General features: G+C 49.2%; 1 protein-coding gene across 6 annotated transcripts in view; it reads right to left on the bottom strand.

Annotated features, from left to right (window-relative positions):
- MEF2D (myocyte enhancer factor 2D) overlaps window positions 1-21,926 on the bottom strand; it is a 178,196-nt gene that overhangs the window by 16,070 nt on the left and 140,200 nt on the right. For 5 of the 6 annotated variants that reach the window (XM_088449651.1, XM_088449655.1, XM_088449656.1 and 2 more), the window contains one exon: window positions 2,697-2,834. In XM_088449651.1, coding sequence (XP_088305777.1) covers window positions 2,697-2,834 — 138 coding nt within the window. Of the gene's footprint in view, window positions 1-2,387; window positions 2,523-2,696; window positions 2,835-21,926 lie in introns of all 6 variants that reach the window. The other variant, XM_088449654.1, reaches the window with a different exon arrangement.

The following is a 21,926-nucleotide window of genomic DNA, read 5'->3' as shown; positions in this document are numbered from 1 at the left end:
GTGCTGGAACCTACAGGAACCAGAAGATATCTAAACATTTCCTACAAAAATGAGAGCTGGAATCTGGTTGGTTGTTGCAGGTTAAAGCACCTTTTTGCTGAGCACCACTTCCCATAAACGCCCCAATCAGTATACATTCCCAAGATCACACCGATGATTCTGAAACTGATAGTGTGTGTCTAGTTCCTGCACTAGTCCAGATTAGCTAAGTAATACTGGTGACTATGGAGGGAACTTTACATCACTAGCCACAGAGGGAGGAAGCGGTGCACTACTGGCGGGGCTGTGCACTACTGGCCACAGCGGGAGGAAGCTGTGCACTACTGGTGACTTAGGGAGGAGCCTGTGCTTGACTGGGCTCAGCGGGAGGAAACTGCACTACTGGTGACCACAAGTGAGGCTGTGCACTACTGGCCACAATGGGAGAAGCTGTGTCCTACTGGCTATAACTGGGGAGCCATGTTATACTGGTCCCAATGGGGGGGGAGCTGTGTCCTACTGGCCACAACGAGGACAAGTTGTGTATTATTGGACACAACGAGGACAAGTTGTGTATTATTGGACACAACGAGGGGAAGTGGTGTATTACTGGCCACAACTGGAAAAGTAATGGACTACTGGTTAAAGAGGAAGGGGGAGCTGTGCACTACTGGACACAAAAGAGTGTGGACTATTTTGCACATCATGCTTTCAAAAGTTGTGTGTGTCCTCTTTTCTCTTCTTACAATATACGTGTTACCCGCCCACATCAACTGTCTACACAATTTATAGATCAAAGATAATAATCACAACATCCCACACCAGCTTTAATATATTCATGCATTATGAGTAGGGCCCATCTGACTACACAAATGATACACCACAAGCTGCCTTCTCATCCTCTGACACCCCCACCACTAAAACCCTTTTCTGCCTGGCTCTGATCTAAGGTTTCATGAAGCAGACAGTGGGGGAAGATGTAAGTACCAACCAAACAGCTCCTGTCATTTTTCAAACACAGCCTGGTAACATGAGTTGGAAGCCGATAGGTTGGTACTTTCTCTCTCTCCAAGGTTTGATACATCTACCCCAGGGTCTGGTGCAGAATAAAATTTAAACAGAAAACTTAAGTGAAGAAGTTAATGGTCAGCGGAAAGTGGAAGCCAGTTATGAACGCTCAGCCGTCAGAGGAAAGCACAATCACGCACACGTCATCTCCACAAAAAGGGTTACAGTTTTAGGCAAGTGTTAATAGATGGCTTGAGGGAATGGATCACAGTGAGGCAGGGCATTAAAAGTTACTTTAAACTGATATTTTGTTACATGTTATATCTTATTACCACTTTGGTTTTCTATAAAAGTGCTTCTGTCCCTTACGCACAGTGGAGGAAGCCATTTTGTGTACCAATAATCTCTGGTAAACGGACAGCTCACAAAATGACTGCCACGGCCGCGTGTAGGCAGACAGGTTCGCTTTACCTACGTCTGCACCTTACGTGAGAACTGAGCAAACCAAGGCCGAAATGCAGAGCCATGCAAGAGCACACCCCTTAAGTCCCGTTACCCCTCAGCCTCAGGACGGGCCTCCCCAGCTGTGCGCGCTGTAGGCCCTGCCCCAGGATGAAAGGTTACAGCTCTATTAAGCAGCACTGCAGGTTCTGGCGGCAATAACTGAGCGCACTACCTTGCGCCATTCTATTGAATGTGTGTAGCACTGAGAGCAAAGCTAAGTAAGGACACATCTGTATATATGCATCAGCGAAAGGATATGTTTTCTGGTAGTTTCATGCTGTGCATGAAAAAACAACCCGAACAGAAATGATTGACAATATAAGTGAAGCCGTTGATAAAACGTTTACTAACCTGGGCTCATTTCAGTTATGAATTCTAGACTAGAATAAGAAAGACTGAGTGTAATCTTTTTACGTTCCAGTCATTTACATGGACCTGATAAAACGCTACGATTAGGTGCATTTTGTTTAGACCCTATTAGCCTGTTTTGCACGATATACCTATTGCAATGTGTTTAGATTTAACTGATGAACAATAATTCCCGACGCGTTTCATTGTTGCTTAACGTTCATTGGGTATCTCCTATTTCTACATGCGTTCATGCGACTTTAGATACTTAGATTAGCTTAGTTCTCTGGCTCCCTTTTTGTTTTTCACCAATCAAAATCACTCCGTGGAAACAACTGCACCACACAGGGCGGATGCGAGCTGAACCGAGTGATATGCGAGGGCCGCGATAATAAATAACTATGTCAGAAAGACACAACGGCCTTGGTGAAGTGTACAGGAGGAGGCCAGGAAGACAGAAGTAATGCATAGCGTATATTTGGGGCCGTATTATCCAAAAACATGCAGTGCTGCTTTGGCCTGTGGCTCACTCCCCCCAAGGTACTCACTGCGAGTCTATAACTCTGCATCATTTTATCAAACTCCTCGTCAATCTTTTTATATTTCTCCTCCGTCTGCGGAGTCAGCGCGAACACCTCATCCGCGTCTGGGCTCTCGTATTCCCTGTGCTTCTTGTTCAGCGCCTGCTTTTTCAGATCAGGGTGGGGGTTGGGGGTTGTTGGTTTTTTTCCATTTTTTTTTTCACGGTTTACATTTTTTGGGGAGTGGGTTGGGGTGGGGGGGAACCAGTGGACAAAGAAAAGAAAAAAAGAGAGAGAGAGAGATGAAGAGCTGCTGTCGATGACAGGGTTACTTACGCCATAGCGTTTGAACAGAATGTCCAAATCCTCGCTGGCTTTGCGGTATTTGTCTTCCATGAGAGGGCTCTGGTCAATGGAGTCATCCCCATCTGGTTCGGGGCTGTCGCACCCGTTAAAACCTTTCTTTCTTAACGTCTGAAATCACAACCAGGAAAAGCTTAGCTCTGACCCTTCTCCGCGCAGTAGGACAAAAGGGGAAGAATTAGCCCTGCGGAGGACATATTCCCAATATCAGAGGTGTGTGGGTAGGTCTTATACTACACCTAATGGCAGCCATTTTGTGAGCTAAACCAACGTTTGGCCTATAAGCTCACTAGTAACCAGCGACAACACAAGGCATAGCACAAAGTGCCTCAGTGATGTACTGGATCTTCAGGATTTCATAGACTGCAAACCATAGCTCAGTCACAAAATGGCTGCCCCCAATAGGTGTTGATGGTGTGAGGGCCTACTGCAGTCTGTCGGCCTAGTTATCGACACTTCTGCAGACCTATTTCAATCCTTTGCTAGGCCACGCTAATACATACATATATCAACATTTATATAACACACAAATGTTTCGCAGCACCTTACAGAGAATATTTCAGTCAGTCATTCACATCAGTCCCTGCCCCAGTGGAGCTTACAATCTATATTCCCTACCACACAGACACACACATATACACACTAGGGTTACTTTCTTTCAGAAGCCAATTAACCTACCTGCGTGTTTTTGGATTATAAGAGGAAATTCACGCACACACAGCAAGAACATACAAACTTTACACAGATAGGGCCCTGGCTGAAACCGAACCAATGATCTGAGTGCTGTGAGGCATCAATACTAACCAGTGAGCCACCATGCTCTCATATTATATATATATATATATATATATATATACACACACACACATATATATATTTATATATATATACATATATATATATTGCTGTGCATTTAATATACAATATACTGCTCCTCCATATTTGGAAATGGGCCAAGGAAAGAGAGAAAGGGGCCTTTGCCGGTATCAACAGGGCTCTTCTCTAATGTATATACGACTATGACTGTATTTAAACAAGGCCCATGTACGTACACATATTTATATATACATAATAACAGGACTGAGTTACACAAACCATTGCTGGCAGATGTCCCCTATAACCACCATAGTGCCTGTCTTGTCATTAGCACGGCCCTCACAAATAATCATTCTGGCGCAGGATAGTCTGAGTTCTTGCTGCGCCCCCTCACAGTTCTGCTCCAGTTGCTCCCCTGTATATAAAACATGAATTAGGAGCTCAGTTCCTCCAGCAGACTCTGTGCTGCCTCAGCAATAAATAGGGACTTCTTTGGGACAAGACACATAGCTGCAATGAATTCCTGCATCTCTGCTGACTGGCGAGAAATAGGCACAATGTTCTGCAGCTGTTCGGCCCATTATTCTGTAAATCTGGCTATTTTTACACACAGCGCTGCAATTTCCAGCAGCAATTCCTTAAAATAAACTTGCCTCAGACTGGAGCAGTGAAGAGGACACCATCAACACACTACCTTTAGACGCTCCAACGTGGTGGGCTCTGTAATTACACATGTATATATATGTATACACACACACACATGGTGTGTGTGGTGGATGTAGGTTCAGCATACAGAACCGGATTTCTGGCTGTGGTAAGTTACTCTCCAAGCAGCAGTAACAGCGCCACCTATTGAGTGAGCAGTCATGAAAAATTGCAGAAGACTAGCCTGGCATTGATGGAGCAACAATGTTTGGGCCATGAAAATACCCCATGTCTTACTTCATCTGTCCTGCACATAATCAGCCATTAAGGACCCTATTGTACAGTGATTTTTGAACTTCACATAATAATAATCAAGCCAATATCCTTGTCCTTCGTGGAACAAAGTACAGGGTCGTTTGCCCCTCCTGGGCACGTGGGGAAGGCTCGGCAACTTTAGATTTATAGGGTGCTCTGGCTGTGCCAACATTAAATGGCAGTCACGGAATCTCTTAAAATCTCCTAATGGTTTCCTGTTGCTTCTGACCTAGCATTTAAGTTGAGTGCAAATGGCGATTAAAGGCATTTAGGGATTTTATGAGCGGGACTTCGGCTCGCCTTGTATGCACTTAGGATACAGAGTTCCTGCTTCGTGTGTCTGGGGGTATTTGGGCTTGGAGACACGCAAGAAGTCAGGATGTGTTCAGGCTCAAAGTGAAAAGTTTCTTTTTAAACAAATGACATTGTTTTTTTTTTTTTATTTTAGTAACATTACTGTAGAAAGTTTTTGTTTTCAAGTTCCAAGATGACATCATGAGAATGCCCCCCAAAAAGTAAAGAAATACCACAAACATTATCCACGTCCCAAATATTACTTCATAGGGCAGGTGTGAGCTAGACGCCAAGAATGCTCCCGGAATTACTTACATATGACCTGATGGTAATACCAAGGATCTACAGAGTATTCGCAGCCAAGCACCCCCAAAGCCACACTAGAACTACAAGTCCCAGCTCACCCTGCTGCCATACTGTGGTCACAATAGCCGTGAGCTGCCAGATGTCTGCCTGTGTTCCAATAACTGGTATAACAAGCACTTAAGCAGAAAAGGGGGGGACATTTCACTCCCACGGCATATTTCAGCTCCGGCAGCTCGAGCAGACATACAGTAAGAACCTTTTAATAGAGCACAGCGCAGTTCATATGTGTATTTACTAAAACATGTATATTTATGCAGTGTGTGCACTAAACAAACATGTACAACAAAAAGAGAGAAGAATCCTAACACCTGATGGCAGAAGGTGATAATATAGTGACGTCTAAAACAATTACATGGGAAATGTCACAGGTTATGAAGGGTTATGCTGGTCTTGTGTGTTTTCCTCCTGGCTGAAGTGACTTCCAACCCACCATTGACTGCTGGCATCCTGAGACTTGTAGTCTACTTCTTGAGGCATTGAAGCTTGATGGGCGGATTCAGTCTTGAGCAATGTCTCCTGATTGGACAGATGCCACTCTCCTGCAGCACCAGTCCAATCGGGACTGTCACCCACTATACTGCAGCACTCGGTGATGCTGGTAGTCTGCTCACAACACTTTAGATAGAGATCTTAATTTTTGCTGGGCTATAGGTTTCAAATTTGAAACCACTACCCTTCAGCGGGGGTGGGGAGAACGAAAAAGGAAGAGAAGGTACACAGACATATGCTTTGCTGTATACATAAAACCTACATATAGAACTAGGCTTGTGGTCCTCACACGGTAAGCCCTGTACCCTGTCAGCCCCATTGAGACAATGACCTCTCGTGATACTTCGATCAGGACACAGAGCCCCCAACGCAGGCCGGCTATATATAGGAGCCATAACAATTAGGCAGAGCAACTGAGGCGCGCGGCAGACTTGCAATGTGAACACATTTTCTCATTTCGGCCGTATAAGCATACACCAAGCATGCCGGCCATATGGACGGAGGACATCTGGGAAAGGGATTAGGACACTAGTAAGGAAGTCTCTCAGGTGACAGAGCCACTTCCAGATGCTTAGCTTGCAGCCGCAAGCACTAGCTAACGTCTATTGCAACCTACGGATAAAAGTCCGGCCGTTCTGTCTCAGAGAAGCTTAGGTTCAACAGTTACTGCTTGGAGAAGTTAATCGAATGGTGGCTATTTGGAATATGGTAAGTGGTGGTACTCTGAACATGAGCTGCTTTACCTTAGCAGAGCACAAAGAATGGCAGCTCTCACTTATATAATGAGCTCAGGCTATGCAGAGATCTGTTACAAATCACTCACCACCAAAATAGTTCCCTGAACGATTACAGAAATGAACCCTCTTTATAGGCCATAAAAAATACGCTGAAAAACAGAATAAATTAATTTATTACGAAAGCTCCAAGTCAAAACCCACAGAGCAGCACAGCCTGTTCATTGGCAGTCTGAGAGACTAAAACGGTGTTGGCTTGCTACATCGAACAAGAGGGGCCAAGGGGCGTTGCTGCCAAGACAGCAGAGGGAAGTAAAGGGTTAACAGTCCAAAAGACTATGGGCCTGATTCAGACCCACTCGCAAGCGGCTGTCCGCTCGCAAGTGGGTCGATGTTGTGCTCTGCGCATGCGCACGAGGCGGGAGCTCCGTCGTGCGCATGCGCCAGACGCGACGAGCGAAGGACTTTCCTTCGCTCGTTGTGTCTGATCAAAGGGGGCGTGCTGTCGATGTTGATTGACAGCACGCCCCCTTTGGTGGGCGTGCCTCCCTGACGGGGGCGTTCCCACGGGAACGCCTCCCGTCAGAAGCCGGCCCACTGACATCACTAGTGATGTCAGTGGGAGTGATTTTGGCTCTGATAGAGCCAAAATCACTCCGGGGCTTGCGGTTGAAAACCTCAACCGCAGGCTCCGGCTCGCAGTTTCGATGGTCACGACCATCGCGGCCATCAAACTGCACGCTCATATAGGCTGTGGGTGGTGACCCACAGCTATACGAGCGTCCAGGAGGACGCTCCATTTTTATGGAGGGCGGCCCTCATTCAGAGCGTGCGCTCTGCTCAGAGCGTACGGCTCTGAATGAGGGCCTATGGTGGGTATATCTTCCCCATACGATGGCATGCAGAGTGTCACGTACATGTTTATCTGTAAGAACGGCTGATTGGCAAACTTATACCATTTAAATGCCCGTCCTAGAGCTCAAGGCTAATCTCCACTCGGACATTTGACCTGCCTGGCACAAGTCACGTGTACACAAATATAAAGCCCACCACTGGTATAGAAGATAAAACAAAAAGTTTTGTGTGATTATTCATGCCCATTTATCAAGGGCCATCTTTCATTCTATAATGCCAATGGCTACAGAGTCTATCTTCTCACTCACAGAATGCAACTGGCATCAGGCAGAAAAATACCTGCGTAATGGGATGGACAGGAAGAGCCGGACGTGCATGTAGTCATCCTCCAAACCGGAGGATATTCCTGAAAATGCAGTGTACCAATTCATTGGGAACCAATGACGTCACACAATGACAAAGAAGTAAATCAGTGATGTCACTAGTTCCAGGTTTAGCCTCCAGAACAAACGCCTACCTTACAACTCTTTAATATTTTAGCCCTGTCAAATACATAGGCAAAGAGTCCCATTTTTAACGGCCAGTTGGCAATACTATGTACGAGATTTCTGCACTTTCAATTAGGAGGTTCGGGACAACTTTTCATGCCGAGAGCACCAGTCTGGTAGCGCTTCAGTTACCCTTGGAGCAGACACGTGTACATTTAACATGTGAAGTGTCACTGTCTACCGGACAGCGGCCCTTACGGTCTTGCAGACACAAATGATCAGCCTGTGCTGCGCTGTAGCAGGATTGGCTGAGCCTGATGTGTCTGTGCGGAGAGTCTGCTCTCTGCGCTGTGATTTCAGCACCCTGGCTGGATGTAGCGTGATAACGCGCCCTCTCATAAATACCAAATAGAAGACTAGATGAGGCTGGCAGGGTAAAGCTGGGAGTTAACCCTGTCATCTGCCGACGAGGCCTGGAATTTCAACCCTCCGGCAGTGGAGGAGTTGGAGCCAATGGGGCCATTCAAGGCTTCAGTAGATAAAGTGACAGCGGAAAAGGTCAACTGATGACATTCAAAACTCTCTCTGTGATTGAGGAGGTTGCAGCGAGCAGGAATGTGGCTTAGATGGTGAGCAAACACCTTATATCATTATCTATGACTGCCTTCTCTACACACCTCTACTACTGTCATTATCTCAGTGCTGGGGATCACAGCTTTTATGCACTGGATTAAAATTCTCTTCTACTGACGTCAGGAGCTCTCCCAGCTCACCAAGCTACTCGGGACATCCTCTTCTAGCACCGACAGTGGCCCATCTGAGGATCCATCTGAACACGAAAGTCACATAGTGGGTGGGGAGAACATATTCAGATTATGACCTCATTAAAAACCAGTGACGTCAGAAAGCGCTCCAGGACTCAGTGATGTCATGGGATCCTAGTAAATGGGCTGCAGGCACCAGGAGGAAAGCCATTTGTGAAAACCTGGGTCCCTACTGCAACCTATCAGACGTTTGCTTTCATTTTCTGAACGGCAGTTTGGATCAGCACTGGTAGCCCTTATTTTTTCCCATTACCTGGGCACCAGTTTGAATAAATATACTTTAATTCTTCCAAGTTGTGACCAAATTTTGGAAGGCCAGAGAAGAAAACCGTGCTCCTGGTTTCAAGATACACAGTAGCATCGTGTAGACAAAATGAATTTTAATTTAAGTCCCAAGTCATTAGCGGTGGAAAATAGCTCATTCTATATTGCACTGTCCCTGTAGGATAAAAGTCAGCATTTTTCGGTGTATGAGGTGCAGCCAGCCTCCTCTGTCGTAACACCCGCACTTCTCTTTATTATATTTCCTTATCACTCTTCCGCACACCTGCATCAGAGTTATTCAGGTTTACAGATGGAGCAGGTATTTGGTATTGGGGCAGAGCACCCTGATCCTACTGTCTGTGAACCTGGTTTAGCTCCTCACATCCATTCTATTAACCCTTTTAACACAACCGGGAATTGCCAAGTATGGCCAGCCACTGCAATAAATTACTCGCAGGAGCTCTATATGTACAGTGGAGCAAGCTGTTCTGTGACCTAAATCAGCACTCACTTAACATGGAGCTACTGACGTCACCCAGACTAAAAGTCCCAGCATTCTCTGTCGTCCTTCTTTGGTTGACCACATGCCTAGACCTGCAAATCAACAACAGTTGGAGAGGCACTGGCTGCTTACCTCTAGAGTGCAAGCTCTTCTGCAGAGGAAACTCCTTCCTCACTTGTCTTCTGCACATGTTGATTTATTCTACACATACACGTCAGGTGTTATATAAAAATACTGCAAATGTACTAACAAGAGGCAACACACAGGCGTGTGTATTAAGCAGACAATACACCTTAGCACTATGTGATGAACGCTCTGGGGGTTGTTGATATTTGCCTGTAAACAGGCTGCTGGTAAACAATATTCCACCTACAGCTCCTACTAATAGAGGTAAAATGTTATGTTTGATCACTTTGGGACCTTATGAGAGTGTCGGCATTAGTATTATTTATATATGAGTTGCGGTCCGCTCCTACACAAGTAATGACTGCCTGTTCCCTTTAATCTTACAGCGGGGAAGGCGAGTACTGCCATATGTATATAATGAGAGAGACTGATAATGCAGTGAGTAAGGATTGTAGGAGGCAATTACTGGAGAGGAAGAGGAGCCAGCTCTCTTTACTTGTAGGACTGAACACACGACCCTGCTGATTCACTACCAGATGCCGGGAAGGGAAGGGTGGACGAGGAGCCACCCACAAAACAACCACCTTCTTGAAGTTAAAGATGCAATCTTAACCCTGTGAGATCCACACCCAATTTCATATTTGTGCTTGCTTCTGGCTCAAAACTGGTCCTGCTGGGAGTTCTGTACCAGCCAGAGGGGTTATTGGCTTCCAAAACAACAGTAGTGTTACTTGCTGTAACTAGGCCTCATTTGGAAAAATAAAATAAGCATACCAGCGACTGGCTTCCACCACTTTGTCACTGATCGGTGCCTGGCTTCCTAGCTCTCCGAGAACTGCAAACCACCACCACAGCCCTTTTTCGGCTATTAAAAAGTGCTTCTAAACATTGTACGTTAATTGCAAAAACAGACCGGTGTGTGGTGGAGCTTTGCATACTTTACCGAGAACAAGCAGCATTTCTTACCGCTAGCAGCCGAAAACAAGAGCCTGTGAGGAACACGGGAACACTACCAAATACTCCCTGGAAACTCACCACTTTCAAAACACAAGACCTCAATAACATGTGGACCATCAACAAGAATAATCTGAACATCAGAACAAGGCCTTGTGCATAATACCGAACGTCTATAGGAAGTAGTATCATTCAAACATAAATGAACTTATTGACACAAGAAGGAAGCACATTGCCTTTGCAGAGGAATACCAGATCACATTTAGCTGTAAGAGCAGGCTGGCTATCTGACCTAGTGATAGGACGTCAGCATCCAATCACAGACTAACCTGCAACATAGACTATGTGAGTGCGCTGCGATCACTCTGTGACATCGCCATCCAATCTAGTGATCGCCATCGACTGTCAATAGTTAATAAATATCTATGGTTTGATGATGGTGACTAGTTTTGCAGTCGATAGGGGAACATCGATGGTTTACATTGGTGGTGGGTGGTCCGATGGTGGATGGCAGCTGCAGTCTGTACATGCTCAGGAGTAAAACTATTGACGGCTGAGCCATCAATGGATTTTCCACTGATGGGTAAAACCCTTTGACCATTGATGGAAGAACTCTCGATGGACAGCCCTACTCCAATCACACACTAGCATGCTACATAGACTGTTTGACTGCACTACGACCATTTTGTGACATCACCATTCAATCATATGCTACATAAACTGTAACTGCACTGAGCTCACTCTTTGGTATAACCATCAGATCCTAAACTAATGGAGCGTACACACGGTCAGATTTGTCAGACTTGTCAGATTTGTCAGATGAACGACTGAACGATTAAACGATTTGGACGATTTGACCAAAGTTTTGAACGATTTGAACGATTGAACGATTTTTGACTGCATTAAAATGAATGGAATCGTCCAAGTCTGACTGCAAACCCATCAGATGTCAGATATCGTTATCTGACAAACGGGAACGCGCATCGTTGATCGTCCATCGTTCAGATATGAACGATTTTCCTTCAGATATGAACGACTGAACGATTTTTAAATCGTTATCGTCCATATCTGAAGAAAAAATCTGATCGTGTGTATGCACCATAGACTGTGTGACTGCACTGCGCCCACACTGACACGTCAGCATTCAATTACAGACTAACTTGCTACATTGACTGTGTGACTGCACTAACTATCCAAATCACAAACTAACCTGCCACACATACTAACTACGCTCACTCTGTGACGTCACCATCCAATCACACACTAACCTGCTACACATACTAATGTCACCATCCAATCACACACTAACCTGCTACACATACTAATGTCACCATCCAATCACACACTAACCTGCTACACATACTAATGTCACCATCCAATCACACACTAACCTGCTACACATACTAATGTCACCATCCAATCACACACTAACCTGCTACACATACTAATGTCACCATCCAATCACACACTAACCTGCTACACATACTAATGTCACCATCCAATCACACACTAACCTGCTACACATACTAATGTCACCATCCAATCACACACTAACCTGCTACACATACTAATGTCACCATCCACTCACACACTAACCTGCTACACATACTAATTGCACTACGCTCACTCTGTGACGCCACCATCCAATCACGCACTAACCTGCTACACATAATAATGTCACCATCCAATCACACACTAATTTGCTACACATTCTGACGTCACCATCCAATCACGCATTACCTTGCTACACATACTAATGTCACCATCCAATCACACACTAACCAGCTACACAGACTGTGTGAACGCACTGTGCCCCTTCTATCACTTGCATCTCATCTTACAGGCTTCTTCTTGCCCATGATAACATTTTGCACATATCCCAAGACACCAGCCCTCCCATTTCCTGCTCACGCTTTCCTTTAGGACCTCCCTACAGATCATTTATCCCCCTTCTCCATAAGGAGAGTCTCTGTCAGTTCTGCCCCCAGCTTTGGGACTTGTGTTATGAAAAAACAGCTGAGCCTCTTGTGACCTGATACCTGTAAGGGAATCGATCCCTAGCACACAGCCGGGAAACACGGAGTCAGCAGGAGGCGTGCAGAACGCCACACTTCCTCCCTGCAGGCTGCAATTGAATTGTTGAAAGATTGTCCAACCAAACAAGTGATTTTCAAACCCCTGTGTTGGTAATTCTGGGTCCTGAGATGTCCTTTCAGCTGCAGGATATTATTTATTCCTAACAGGTTTCCAAGGCTTCAAATGCTTTTAAACCAAAAGCTAAATCACAGATCGGCGCCATAAAATACTCTGAGACCACTATTGGGCGCTGTCGCCTTGCACACATGGCTGCTGAAAACATATCCAAAAGCAGATAATTGTAACTAGACAGAAGGGAAGGGATGCGGGGAGGGGGCGTTGGCAGATCAATAACATCATCAAACATTACTCAATGACCACAGACCTCTCTGTGCATGTCCAGTCTACTTCACAGGGGATTCCATGCCTTTATCTGTGCCGTTAACGTCTTTTTCCTAGTGAATGGATGGGGCTGCAACATCACTGAGGTCACTAAATTGGATGTGACTATTTTATATGGATCTTTTTTATTAGATATGAATAGGAGGTTGGTGCAGTGGTCAGCATTACTGCCTCACAGAACTAAGGTCTTGGGTTTGATTCCCACCATGGTCCAGTCTGTGTGGGCTCCCCTTGGTAGTCTGGTTTGTGTGCTAGTCTGGTTTGCTTGCACACTCCAAAAGACATACCAGTAGCTTCATTGGAATCTAACGAAAACAAAGAACCCTGGTTTATGTGCGCGTGCGCCCATGTGGTAGGGAATAACAAGAGATATGGTAAGAACTTACCTTTGTTATCTCTGTTTCTACGAAGTCCATAGGGTCCACAGGGTGACCTTGGGGTATAGCTGGATCCTGGATCCTCGGGCACCACGGAGTTAAAGCTTTTAGCTGCTCCCAGGATGCACTTGGGTCCAACCTCCCCTATACCCCGCCCCCGAGCCACAGGCACCTCAGTTGGTAAGCAGCCCAGGCCGGAGGAGGAGACGAAACAGAGAGAAGGAAGACTGGAACACACAAGAACCATACTCACAGAAATGGGAGACGGAAAACCGGTGACCAGTCACAGAGCCCTTATGAAGCCAGGTGCGTCAGGGCGGGTGCCCTGTGGACCCTATGGACTTCGTAGAAACAGAGATAACAAAGGTAAGTTCTTACCATATCTCTTGTTTTCTACTTCAGGGTCCATAGGGGTCCACAGGGTGACCTTGGGGATGTCCCAAAGCAGTCCAACTAAGGGCGGGGACGCTCCTGTGCTGATAGGAGAACCCGGCGCCCAAAGGATGCATCCTGAGAGGCAAAGGTGTCAAACGCATAGAACCTCAAAAAGGTCTGAATGGAAGACCAGGTGGCCGCCTTACAGAGCTGAACAGCAGAGGCGCCACGGCTAGCAGCCCAAGAAGGGCCCACGGACCGAGTGGAATGAGCCTTAACAGAGGCTGGAACAGCTAAACCCTCCTGCATATAAGCCTCAATAATAACAGAACGAAGCCAACGGGCTAGAGTCTGTTTGTTGGCAGGCCAACCCCTCTTGTGAAAACCAAAGAGGATAAACAAAGAATCCGACTTCCTCACAGAACTAGTCCGGTCCACATAAACCTGGAGTGCCCTTACAACGTCTAAGGAAGTCTCCCCAGCCGAAAGATCAGGTGACTGAAAGGCTGGTACAACAATTTCCTGATTAATGTGGAACCTGGAAACCACCTTAGGCAGGAAATCAGGACGAGTGCGAAGCACCGCTCTGTCCTGATGAAAAATCAGAAAAGGGGGACGACAAGAAAGCGCCCCCAAATCTGAAACCCTCCTGGCAGAAGCAATTGCCAAGAGGAAAACAGTTTTAAAAGTTAGCCACTTGAGCTCCACTGACTCCAAGGGCTCAAAAGGAGGACCCTGTAAGGCCCTAAGAACCACCGCCAAATCCCACGGGGCCACAGGTGGCACAAAGGGAGGCTGGATTCTCAAAACACCCTGGAAAAAGGTGTGTACGTCCGGCATAGCAGCGATCCTGCGCTGGAACCACACCGACAGACCAGACACGTGTACCTTCAGTGAAGAAAGACGTAATCCTAAGTCCAAACCGGACTGAAGGAAAGCCAGAATACGCGAAACTCGGAACACCTGGGGATCATAGTTTCTGGCCTCGCACCACTGAAAGTAAGTGTGCCACACTCTGTGATAGATCCTCGCGGAAGTAGGCTTGCGCGCCCTCAGCATGGTGGTAATAACGGAGCTAGAAAAGCCCCGAGACCTCAGGACGGCTGTCTCAAGAGCCACGCCGTCAAAGATAGTCGACCCAGATCCGGGTGAAGACAGGGCCCCTGAGACAACAGGTCCCGCCGTTGAGGTAGGAGGTACGGAGCGTCGATGGACAGGCTCCGCAGATCGGAGTACCACGGCCTTCTGGGCCACGCTGGGGCCACCAGGATCAGTGTGCCTCCGTCCTGTTTGAACTTGCGCAGGACCCGAGGCAGCAGAGATATCGGAGGGAACAAGTAAGCCAGTTGAAACAGCCATTTCACCGACAGCGCGTCTATCAGACTTGCGCCTGCGTCCCTTGTCCTTGACCCGTACACAGGCAGCTTGTGATTGTAACGGGACGCCATCAGGTCCAGCTCTGGCAGCCCCCACTTGTCCACGAGTAGTTGGAATACCTCTGGATGAAGCGACCATTCCCCGGGATGCACATCGTAACGGCTGAGGAAGTCTGCCTCCCAATTGAGGACTCCTGGGATGAAAACTGCCGAGAGAGCTGGAAGATAGCGCTCCGCCCAAGCCAGGACGCGGGACACCTCCGACATCGCAGCTCGACTGCGAGTCCCTCCCTGGTGATTGATGTACGCCACCGTGGTGGCGTTGTCTGACTGCACCTGAACGGCCCTTCCGTGAAGAGCGGTGCCGGACGACTGCAGGGCTCTGTATACTGCCCGCAGTTCCAGGATGTTAATGGGAAGAATCGCTTCCTCCGCCGACCAACGACCCTGAAGTGACAAGGAGCCTGTCACCGCCCCCCAACCCCGGAGACTGGCATCTGTCGTGAGCAGAACCCATTCCGGGATCCAAAAGGGGCGCCCCTCCAGGAGATGCGCTGTCTGCAGCCACCAGGCTAGGGACAGACGCACCTCCGAGGACAACACCAGCATCTGAGAGCGGATCCTGTGTGGCAATCCGTTCCATTCTGAAAGAATCAGCCCCTGCAGGGGCCTGGAATGGAACTGGGCAAACTCCACCATGTCGAATGCCGACACCATGGACCCCAAAACTCTCATCGCTGAGTGCACCGACACTCTGCCACTGCTCAGACAACTGTGAATCCGCAGCTGTAAGGAGGAGACCTTCTCTGGAGTCAGAAAAATCCGTTGCTGACGAGAGTCCAGCAGGGCCCCCAAATGAACCATCCGTTGTGATGGGATGAGGGAGGATTTCTTCCAGTTGATCAACCAGCCGTGCGCCTGTAGACAAGCAACCGTCAGGTGGAGATGCTGGATCAGTACCTCCGGGGAGCTTGCCAGCAAGAGGAGGTCGTCTAGATACGGTAGCAACCGTATCCCCTGGCTCCGAAGGTGAGCCGCCATGACCGCCATCACCTTGGTAAATACCCTTGGTGCCGTGGAGAGACCAAAGGGTAGAGCCCTGAATTGGTAGTGGTTGTGGAGAATAGCAAACCGCAGAAACCTTTGGTGCGATGTTGCTATAGGCACATGGAGGTAGGCGTCCTGGATATCCAGGGAGACCATATAATCCCCCGGTTCCATCGCCAGTATGATGGAACGCAAAGTTTCCATCCTGAATTTGGGAACCCTGAGAAACCTGTTCAGGGACTTCAAATTGAGGATGGGGCGATGAGAGCCATTGGGTTTCTGCACCAGAAACAGCGTAGAGTAATACCCCATCCCACGTTGAGACTGTGGTACGGGTATAATGACCCCCGCCGTCAGCAAGGCCTCTATGGCTTCCTGAACCTGCAAGGCCTTGGTTTTGTCCTGAGAAGGACTTGTGCAAAAAAACTGGCAAGGCGGCCTGTGCCGAAAAGACAGGGCGTACCCCTGGGAGACCACTTCTCGCACCCAGGCATCCGTGGTGGTATTGTGCCAGCACTGGGCGAATTGAAGAAGTCGGCCTCCCACTCTGGGGTCCCCCAGAGGGAGGCCCGTCCCATCACGCAGAAGGCTTATCTTCTGGCTTGGAAGAAGGGCGCCTAGCACTCCAGGCTTGCTTCTTTGGCTTTGTGGCGGTCTTGGGTGCGGACTGCCTCGGGAAGGACTGACCCTTTGCCTTGCCCTGAACCCGAAAGGAACGAAACGCCGAGCTCCGGACCTTAGCAGGTGTAGTAGCTGAAGGGAGGAAGGCTGACTTGGATTTTGCCAGGGTATCTACTATTTTGTCCAGGTCCGGACCAAATAGTAATTCCCCATTAAAAGGTAAGGCCTCCAAGCCTTTCTTTGAATCCGCGTCTGCTCTCCAAGACCGCAACCACAAGGATCTACGAGCAGACACTGCTGCCGCCGAAACCCTAGAGGTCAACAGGCTAGCATCCAAAGATGCTTCTCCAATGTAGGAGGCGGCATCTCTCATCTGTCCTAACAACGCCCCCTGGACGTCCGGAGATTCATCCGTAAACGTGTCCTCCAAGGCGTTGGCCCACCCCTCAATGGCCTTGGCCACCCAGGAGATGGCCATGGACGGCCGGGCTACAGCCCCTGAGAGAGAATAAATAGACTTTAGACAAGTCTCCACCTTCCTGTCCGTAGGATCCTTCAGCGAGGATATAGACGGCAATGGCAAAGTAGCACTCCTGATGAGGCGTGTTACATGGGAATCGACTGCAGGCGGAGTTTCCCATTTCTTACAATGCGCTTCCGGGAATGGATAATTGGACGCCAAGCGTTTCTGTGGCAGGAAACGCTTACTGGGCGTCTGCCAGGCCACCGCCATGTGATCAGTCAACTGATCAGACAAGGGGAACGCTGTAGAAGTAACCTTAGCTTTTTTAAAACTAGGATACCTTGACTTGGGAGCGGGTGCCTCATCCTCAATCAGAAGAATAGCCCGCACCGCCTTAACCAGAGCCCGCACATTGATGGAAGACTTAGTGTCTACCTCCTGGACTGAGGCATCTGAGGCTGAGTCATCCTGTACCTCACCATCATCCGAGAACCCCTCAGAATCCGAAAGATGCGCAGCCTGTGCCATGACTGAGCGTTTAGACGCCCTGGAGGGCACGTCACTGCGCAACATCGACTGAAAAGCCGAAGATGCTGCCGCCAAATCTTGGACAGTGTGGGAAAGCGCATCCACCCAGGGTGGAGGAGCTGTCACAGGAGCCTGAAACGGCACCACAGCCGGCTGTGCCACAGGGGTGGACTGAATATACATTGGCAACCCCGCATAGGGACCAACAGGCTGAGACCCCGGGGGAGTCTGCAATAATTGTGGGACACCCGGGGAATGGGGGATGGCAGGCTGGAGCAACGCCCTAGTAGGGGCGGCAGTCGGGACCGACAGACGGTCCGCGATGGACACCAGCACCTGGGAAAACATCGCCCATGGTGGCTCCTGCGAAATGGGAGGTTTAGACGTACCAGGGACCGCCTGGCACCGTCCGCACAGGCCGTCCTGTGACAAATCCTCCCTATCCACTCCTGCAGAACAGCGCCTGCAGGAGAACAATGCTGGAGCCCCGGAGTGCTCAATCTCCTCCTCAGACATGACTTAGGAAGAAAACGTGCGCACTCACCAGTGTGCTGAACAACAGCCCACAATATGGTACTGTGTAGCACACAACTGTATGTGACGGACCTCACAAATACGTGATCTATATAGGTGAGGTCAGTAGAAACACCCTTCCCCCGCACACCTGTAGGGCTTGTAGGAGAAGGAAAGGGATAGGTACAGGCTGACAGTAAGTAGAAAAAAGACACAGACAGGCAGCACTAGCAAAAGTCACATACCATGCAGGAAGATATACTCACTGCACCTTTCCACTACAATCAACCTCCCAGATTCAGTGTCTGGGAGGGCTATAGTGCTGTGTACACTGTCCTTCTGCAGGGGAGAGGTACACAGGGGGACCGGTCCGCGTGCTCCCTGAGAGTATCCACGCTGCCAGTAAGAAAATGGCCGCTGGAGACCTCAGAGGAGGAGTGGCCGAGTATCTGCAGCTCAGCGACGCCAGACTCCGAGCTGAAAGGCGCGCTGAGCTGAGGGGAGGAGCCGCTAGACAGGGAAGGCTTCCTCCCCTGGCTAGCATATTAACCCCCGGGTTGCCGGCATCCCGCTTGCCGCGATATTAACCCTGGTGGTCTAGTGGTCTGGCGGGGTATGCCTCCGCTGGAGGGGGGGCCCGCCGCCACCGCTAGCGCCCCCGGTCTGTCCCCTAGACCGGGGGCATGGGACTGCATTTACAAGGAACCCGCGCACCGCCGCTAATCAGCGGTGCGCGGCTTACCTGATCTCCCCGGCGTCTTCCGGCAGCAGTCCCGGGGGAAGCCAGAGTCCGGCTAGTACAGACTCTGGCTTCCCCCGCCGCGATCCCCAGTTCAGTGCTGGCGTCGCGGCGCCAGCAGGGAGAAGGAGCGGCAGCGTGGGCGTCTGTACAGACAGCCCAGCGCTGCCGCTCTGTAGAAAAACTGTAGTAAAAAATAAATAAATAAATTTAACTAAGTTCAATAAAAAATTAAAAGCTTTAGGGGGCTGCTCCTGCAGCCCACCCCGCAGGGTGACCCGACTCCGGCCGGGCACCATCTAAAACAGAGGTGCCTGTGGCTCGGGGGCGGGGTATAGGGGAGGTTGGACCCAAGTGCATCCTGGGAGCAGCTAAAAGCTTTAACTCCGTGGTGCCCGAGGATCCAGGATCCAGCTATACCCCAAGGTCACCCTGTGGACCCCTATGGACCCTGAAGTAGAAATAGAGTGTAAGCTCCACTGGGGCAGGGGCTGATGTGAATGACTAAAATACGCGCTTTAAAGTGCTGTGTAATGTGTGTGTGATATATAACAGTTATTACATAAAGAACAATTAAATTTGCAGAATACTCAATTTCCGTGTCTGACCGTTATAAACACAAACTCCAAATCAAGCCAGGGTTATAGCCTCATAAAACAGAACGCATGATGAGGGATTATAGGTACAGGAAATTTTCCCTCTGATAGGCCCAGCTCCCACTATAGGGCAAATAGCCATAAACCTTCCCTGGAGATTAAAATACAAGCAATGCGGCCTAATCAGCCTGTTATCTGTCAGATAAGGCCTGGTCTGGACAAGCCTGGGGATCTCCTATCATTGCAATAACAGTTTATGCACTTAAATTCCCCTCTGGTGATGGCATTAGAAGCAGGCGGTATCTGTATGCACCCAGTCAGCCTGCTCTGGCCATTGTCCACCGACAGCGCTAGATGGTACAGCTTTATCCTTCCGTCCCGAGGTGTCCCATGTCACCTCGGGACGGGAATTCGCATCACGCATGCTCGGGGTGTGACGTTACAGAGCAAAGGCCGCCCTGGGCCGTAAAGTGACGTTCTGCAGATCATTAACCCTTTCCAAGCACAAACAGTCCCGGGGAATTTCCCATGTGAGGTAAGTGTGGTGCAAAACATGCCTCATGGATTTTTAACTGTAACCTAGAGCCAATAAAGATACTATAACCTGCTTCTATTATTAGCTTCAGACACAAAGGCACGGCAATAGGGACCTACATGTCCCAGGATTCACTGCTGGGCTCACCTTAAACTGACCTTTCAATCCACTAACAAATACACTTTGGCATTTGTGACATGAAATGAGGATTTTTCTGGTAAAACAGAGGATCTACGACAACAGACTTCTCATTCGTATCCGGAAGAACAAAAAATGGGTAACGCTTAGGATGACCGATGCAAATGACCGAGGTGGTGCTGTCCAGGGAAATCAATCAGAGGATGGCTTTAAAGGGCATTTATTGTATATACCAGGGTCCCAGCACGGCCTCTACTGATCACCTTCGTCACTGTGCCATTCCAAAATGGCACATCATGCCCGCCGGCATCGCAAGTTTCCCAACGCACCCCATAGAGGTCGTTACTACCGTAAGAGAAAAATCCTTTTACATTTCCTAACCTACCAGTGTTCGTAAATACACGCTATGGCGCGTATTTTACCCGAAAATGAGCCCCAGGGACTCACTTTTTCATAAGAGGTGGGTCCCTGGGGATGCGCTCCGCTGGGATTGGCCGCTTGTTAAATTATTGATATCTGCTTGGCCCAGTGTCAGGGAGGACTATTAAATGGAGGAGGAGCCAGCCCTTTGGCGCTCTTCCTAAATGCAGCAGCTGCAGGACCCGGCCGGAACTTAGCGCTACACAGGTACAGGCGGCTTCAGAGTAGTGCGCAGAAGGCAGCCCCACATCCTGAACAGGCGGTCCCGCACCGAATTTGGCCCAAGCACTGTAGCAAAATAGAAGGCTGGCAGACCCGGCATGAAGGCGGCTCTGGCATAATACAGGCGGCGAAGGCAATAGGAGGAGCTGTGTATCCGGCGTCTCTGACCTGGAGCAAAGTAATGGGCGGGAGTGAAGGCAGCCGGGGTGAGTTTTGGTGCGGGCTCAGCTAATAATGCAAACGGGGTGGACTGGGAGGGCTGCGAAGGCTAACGCTGCAATCAGTGTGGCAGGCACGCAGGGGGTCCGGAAAGGTAGTCCCACAGGACTGTCATTTAGCACCTTACCTCCTTCCTACCCCCAGTACTTGCCTGCTTCTAACCCCCTCCTTACCCCCCAGCACTGCCCCAGCTAACTACCCTTATCCCCAGCACTGCGTGCCCCTAACCCCCTCCTTGCCCCCCAATTCTGCCCCAGGTGCTATCTACCCTTATCCCTGCCCTACCCCCAGCTTTACCTGCCTCTAGCCCCCTTCTTGCCTCCCAGTACTGCCCTAGCTAGACACCCATATCCCCATAACCAGCACTGCCTGCATTAACCCCTTCCTTGCCCTGCAGTACTGCTCCAGCTGCTCTCTACCCTTATCCCCTCCGTACCCCAAGCACTGCCTACCCCTAACCCTCTCCTTGCCCCCCCCAGTACTGCCCTAGCTAGACACCCTTATCCCCCATACCCAGCTCTGCCTGCATTAACCCTCTCCTTACCCCGCAGTACTGCTCCAGCTGCTCTCCCTCCCTATCCCTAACCCCCTCTTTGCCCCCCAGTACTGTCCCAAATGCTGGTGTTTAAACCTAAGCTCTCCTCCTAGTGCCTAACCCTCCCCCGGGGATGCCTAACCCTAACCCCCCCTTACCGCACCCAAAACCTAACCCTCACGTGGGGGGTGCCTGACATTAACCTCTCCCTGGTAAAGCCTAACCCTCCCTCTAGGGGTGCCTAACCCTAATCTCTAAAAACCTAACCCCCGCTAGACTCCCTAAACCTAACCCTAACGGGATTCCGATGTCGGTATTGAGACCTCATAGTTACATCCCCACTTATCCC

This window comes from Taudactylus pleione, unplaced genomic scaffold (assembly GCF_031769625.1).
Source record: "Taudactylus pleione unplaced genomic scaffold, aTauple2 ptg000490l, whole genome shotgun sequence".
NCBI lineage: Eukaryota > Metazoa > Chordata > Amphibia > Anura > Myobatrachidae > Taudactylus > Taudactylus pleione.
The sequence above is the reverse complement of the archived record's forward strand: the minus strand, read 5'-3'. Positions and strand labels throughout refer to the sequence as shown.